Consider the following 6000-nt stretch of genomic DNA (forward strand, 5'->3'; position numbering starts at 1 on the left):
TATCTTGGCATGAGTGGTAAAAGTTATTAAAGCATCCTTCATTTTTCTGTGTTTTTTAATTCTCTTCCATACCTTCTGAGCTGCCAGAGATTAAAAACTTTTTCAGATGAACTTCTCTTTAGTGTATCTGAAACATTAGCACCTTGAATATAGGCAGACTTGAACTTGGATACTCAAAATCCTTTGCCAGTGGATAGTGAAATAATTTCTGCATTTATGTGCAGTTTTCTAGTATTTAAGCCAATTGTGTTTTAGCAATAGAAACATGTGTGGGTCAAAATCTGTACCTCACTGTTGAAGAATACTGACTCTTAAATAACTTTAGAAGCTTCTTCTTTGCTTTGCTATATATTAAAAAGGCAATCATATTTTTCTGTTCCTTGTTAAATTACGTAGTTCTTTCCGCTGCTTTACTTTCTCTATAAAGTTCCAGCTTGCACTAATCCTACATCTGCAGTTGGTGTAGCATCCTTCTCTTCCTCTTTTTTTATTTAATTTTCTCCAGTTGTTCTGTGTACTTGGCTGACTCCAGAAGCTGCTTCTTTCTTAAATTGTTGTAATATTCAAAACTGTCTGCAAATGATGGTTTACTGCTTTAGAGCCCCAATCATTAGGCCTTACTCAAGCAAAGCGACCATTGAAGTCAGTGCAAATCTTGCATGAGTTATGACAGCAGGACCCAGCCAGATCAAGATCTTGTCTGTTGTGCTTGGCCTTTATGTGCCAAAAATTTGGTAGCTACTTAAGACTGTTTCTCATTTTTAGAGTGCTATTGCTGCTTTGACATTTGTAACTTCTTAAATTAAAGGTACTGATGTGTGATGCCTTTAACTCTCTGTGGGCACTGTTACTTAAGACAAACTCAAGCTAAGTAAATAATATTGTGTAATGTGTTTAATATGGCATCACCAGTAAAAATCCAAAGAGCTCTATCTTTTTTAACATTATATTTTTAACTTTATTCTTCGATTTGGGTTTCTTCAGTCTTGAATCTCTATCAGTTTTATTTCAAGAGCTCAGCAGTTTAATCTGGTTTTGTTCTTTTTCGCGTGCATGTTTTTGCTCTGATTTATTTGTTCTTCAAACTCTCTGCTTGTGGTGAAGAGGTCATTTCCTGTGTTAACCTTAATACAGAAGGAAAATGCAGATAACGTGATGTGGCTACAGGTAGGTATGAAATAGCCTGTGTAGTCCATTGGATTGTAGATTCTAGAAAGATAATTTTTTCCTTTTACTAGGGTTTTTATGCCCAGATGTTTTGCAACAAGTGGCTGAAACAATTTTGGTAGAACCATCTACATGCTAGTTAAAATGACTTGTGCTGATTTTATCTTATTCTTTGGCTCTGATAGATTCCTGCTCGTGTGACTACCAGTGTTCTCCAGTCTGCTGTGCACCGATGAAAATAATTTTGCCATAGAGGGCAGTTAATGCATGGCTGATCGCCTATGTTACCAATGGCTTTACTAGCAAAAATACCCCAACCTAGAGCAGAAACATTACAACTGGAGCTTTCCGTGCCACTTACAAAGAGATACTTGCAGGAACATGGACAGACTCCAACAGCTGCCATTAAAAGAGGCTCTTGCCAGAAACCCAATGACCTTAAGTGAACTCTGTAGTAACAGGGCTGGAAAAGGAAGAGATGGTTTACAGAGTTAATCGCCTGTTATTGAATAGCCATTTCAGTTCTCCCTCCACAGGCGGCAGACTTTACCCCTTTTTATTATTCTACTGTAACTATAAATCTTTTACCTGGTTGGTTTAAGAAAATTTTATATCATTTTGCTAAGATTATTGGCTTAATTCTGTGTAAAGAATTCTGTCTTGCTTTTGTCTGATTTAAAAATGTCATATATGAACAATCCTGAATTAAAGACAATGACTTGAAATTTCTTGTAAAGTTTAGTCTGGCAGGGAATATGTAAATTAATTAAAACCATCTGATTTTATTTAAACTGTTTACTTTTTTAGGTATAGTCCCATTCAGGATGAGGGGTGGGGGAGTTCTCCTGAAAGTTTTTTAATATGCATTATAGTTTTATTACTTTGCTTCTTCCACATTTTAATGGAAATCTCCATGCAACACAGAAACACTTTTGAATTTTTACTCTTCTCTAGTATAGTCAGAGAAAGCAAAAGATACTGGATAGAAGTGTCTGGGCTCTTTAGAGATGGTGATATTGAAAGATAACTTATTCCTAAAGCATGTGAAGAATAAAGAGGCAGAAGGGCTCTGATATTTAAGAGGAATTTGTTGGAGTTTAGAGATGGTAAGCATGGCATGTGGTTCTCCTTCATTTGAGAAGGAGGATTGTGTATAAAACACTTTTCCTTGGTAAGATCTAGTTTTCTACATTGAGATTGGCTGGTTTGAAGACCATTGCAAGTGGCACAAGAATTACTGCCATTGCAGACTGAGTGAATTGTGTACAGTTGCTTCAGCATCCACATACATTAAAAAAAAGTGATTCTGGTCTGCTGTGTATTGCCAAGACACAAAAAGGAATTATAAACAAAATATTCCTGCTGTGAAATCCTGAGAACTGATTCTCAGGCGTGAATTACATTCTTAATATAATAAGTTGTATATTTCTGGGATTGCTATTCTTTATCTGGTGTTAAATGACTTGTTCATATGCTTAGAATGTCCAAAATAAAAAGTGCTCTTGGCAGATGTCCCTATTAAGGAATATGGAAGGATCTTTATATTGTTTCTAACTTAAAACATTTTCATAAAGGAATGCTAAATATTTTATCCTTGCAGTAACTAGAAAAGTTCAATTATTAGTCATACTCAAGCAAAGTAATGTCAATTTCCCTCTTGAAAATGGAAGTGCAATACATAAGTGTTATTTGAAAGATTCCATTCTATTTGGAAACATAGGCTAAAAACAAATCCATTAATATTTTCCTTGTGCCTCAAACTTTTTTAGGATAGTTTTGCAAATTCTTTTTCTATCCAAAATCCACCAACTAAATCTGTCAGTCACTTTTCTTGAGATATTTCAGAATGCTAACTAATTGCTTGTGCTTGCTCTAGATCTCAGTGGGGGAAACCTGTGTTTTGGGGGAGTGCAATGGAAAGGTTTAAAAGTTTAGTCCATGGATAATTTTGCATAACAGAATCCCCTACTAAGTTACTGTAGATTTCAGGACTTAAGGCATGTGCACTACCATTTGTACAGTTCTACAGTTCACTGTGCTTTCTTTGTAAATATGTGTGGTTAATGATGTAATGTTAGAGAGACTTACAAAGGCAGCCTTTTCTTCCTGTCCTCTGTATCTGGAACCTTAAATTGCTGTACTGTACTTAAAAGCTGACTGATGCAAATTTCTAGAATTGTACTTGATTGTGGGCTGTTCTTGCCCTTTCACAATAGTTATATCCCGTCACCTGCAAAAAATAGTTAGAAAGTCTGTATAAACCTGTGTATTGGTAACCAATATCTCAGAACACCTCATTTGTACTATCACTGTATTTGTGTACTTTACCAATTGTGTAAATAATAAATTCATAATGACTTCTACTTTTTTCTTGGTGAAATTTGTCTTTTTAATGGATTCTCAGCACATACACAGGCAAATTCTCATTCCTCCACAAATGCTGAGCATTGAAAACTAGTGCCTACAATGATATTTCTTAAAGGTAGGGAGGGGCAAGGACCTTATGATGGCCATATTCCCTGCACTGACCAGCAAAATTGGGTTGGCATGTCTAGGGGAAAGTATATATTGAAAGTGACACATGCTCCCAGAAGTGTGGTGACTGTCTCAGCCAGCTCTGGAGGGGGGGACTTCTGCCCCAACCTAGTCCTCTCCTACTACAAGTGTTGATTGAAAAGCCATGATTCAGCTTTGTGTTTTTGTAGATTTAGAGGGCTATGTCAGCTTATACTAAGGACCTAGCCCAGCGTATATAACACTTAGTACCTGATCCAATGAAGTTGATGGGGAAAAGAGTAATAAACCAATAACTACAGGTAGCCCATGAGGAAAATAAGGACCTAGTAGTAGCCCATTTCTTCTCATTGAAATTAATGTCTTTTTCCCCTAATGGTAAAGTATTATTTATTTACTATAAATATAGTAAACTAATATAGTTTACAGACTTATAAAGAGCAGCTTTTTGCAAATGTTTGGTATTTGTTGTGCTTTTGTTAACAAGTATAACCTTGTTTTGATATGAAGCTTGGGAAAACAATTGCTTTTGAGCACTAAGACTTACAACTGACTTGTAGGAGCTTTAGGTGAAAAGATGGAGGATGTTTATTTCATATCACTAGTAATAGCAGCTAGCTCTTAGATAGAGCTTTTCAGCAGTAGACTGCAAATGCATCATTTAAGGTATTTATCCTGTGAGGTAGAAAAGTATTTCCCCCATTTTACAGATGAGGAAATGAGGCAGAGAGGCTAAATGACTTCCAAAGGTCACACACAGGAAGTCTGCTGTGGTGCAGAGAATTGAACTTAAGCCTGCAAAGTCCTAATAGGATGTATGTTAGTTCTGATGCACATTTATTACAAATCATTGTTTTTTGGCATTTAATCTTCAAAATTATAATTATTCACAAGTTTCTTCAGGTCATGTGTGTCATTTTTGAAAGAATTCTTAATTATGTTCTGCAAAAGCATGGAAAGGTGGTGTTTACTTTGCACATTCATAGTTGAAATGCATGATTTTTTTAAAAAAATCCAGCCTTGCCATAGATGTAGTACTCAAGGGGAACAATCTCCTTTGACTTCTTTTTTTTTTTTTTGGAACATTGACTTGGGCACCATATACACAGCAAGCATAACCAAACCTAGTGGTAACTGGGTTCCCAGATTCTTATAGGGTATCAAGGTTCTTAAAAATAGGTTGTTGCAGTACTGCAATTCATATTGTGACTTTTTCCCTGTTAGCTATCCAAGTGAGAGACAGACACACACAGCAAAGTTAAGGGTCCAGATCTAATGCATCCAATGGTTCTGAGGGAGTTGCTGATGGGACTGCAGAGCCATTGGCCATTATCTTTGAAAATTTGTGGTGAGTGGGGGCAGTCCTGGACTATTGGAAAAAGGCAAATACAGTGCCCATATTTTTAAAAAGGGGAGACTACAGGGAACTACAGATCGGTCAGCCTCACCTCAACCCCTGGAAAAATCATGGACCAGGTCCTCAAGGAATCCATTTTGAAGCACTGGAGGAGAAGGTGGTGATCAGGAACAGTCAACATGGATTCACCAAGAGCAAGTCATGCCTGACCAACCTGATCATAGATTAATAGAATAGCAGGGTTGGAAAGGACCTCAGGAGGTCATTTAGTCCAACCCCCTACTCAAAGCAGGACCAATCCCCAACTAAATCATCCCAGCCAGGGCTTTGTCAAGCCTGACCTTAAAAAACTTTGAAGGAAGGAGATTCCACCACCTCCCTAGGTAATGAATTCCAGGGTTTCACCACCCTCCTAGTGAAAAAGTTTTTCCTAATATCCAACCTAAACCTCCCCCACTGCAACTTGAGACCATTATTCCTTGTTCTGTCATCTGCTACCACTGAGAACACAGTCTAGATCCATCCTCTTTGGAACCCCCTTTCAGGTAGTTGAAAGCAGCTATCAAATCCCCCCTCTTTCTTGCACAGACTAAACCCAGTTCCCTCAGCCTCTCCTCATAAGTTGTGCTCCAGTCCCCTAATCAATTTTGTTGCCCTCTACTGGACGTTTTCCAATTTTTCCACATCCTTCTTGTAGTGTGGGGCCCAAAACTGGACACACTACTCCAGATGAGGCCTCACCAATGTTGAATAGAGGGGAACGATCATGTCCCTCAATCTGCTGGCAATGCCCCTACTCATACATCCCAAAATGCCATTGGCCTTCCTGGCAACAACAGCCCACTGTTGACTCATATCCAGCTTCTCGTCGACTGTAACGCCTAGGTCCTTTTCTGAAGAACTGCTGCCGAGCCATTTGGTCCCTAGTCTGTAGTGATGCATGGGAGTCTTCCCTCCTAAGT

At 38.0% G+C, this 6000-nt stretch overlaps 1 protein-coding gene across 3 annotated transcripts in view; it reads left to right on the forward strand.

Annotated features, from left to right (window-relative positions):
• The window catches only part of CSNK1D (casein kinase 1 delta), a 68924-nt gene extending 65394 nt beyond the window's left edge, over positions 1–3530 (forward strand). For all 3 annotated transcript variants that reach the window (XM_073310935.1, XM_073310934.1, XM_073310933.1), the window contains one exon: positions 1353–3530. In XM_073310935.1, coding sequence (XP_073167036.1) covers positions 1353–1403 — 51 coding nt within the window. In that variant the 3' untranslated portion in view covers positions 1404–3530. The remainder of the gene's footprint in view (positions 1–1352) is intronic.
• Positions 3531–6000: the final 2470 nt, after the last annotated feature.

The sequence above is a fragment of the Lepidochelys kempii genome, chromosome 14, assembly GCF_965140265.1.
Source record: "Lepidochelys kempii isolate rLepKem1 chromosome 14, rLepKem1.hap2, whole genome shotgun sequence".
NCBI classification, from domain to species: Eukaryota; Metazoa; Chordata; order Testudines; family Cheloniidae; genus Lepidochelys; species Lepidochelys kempii.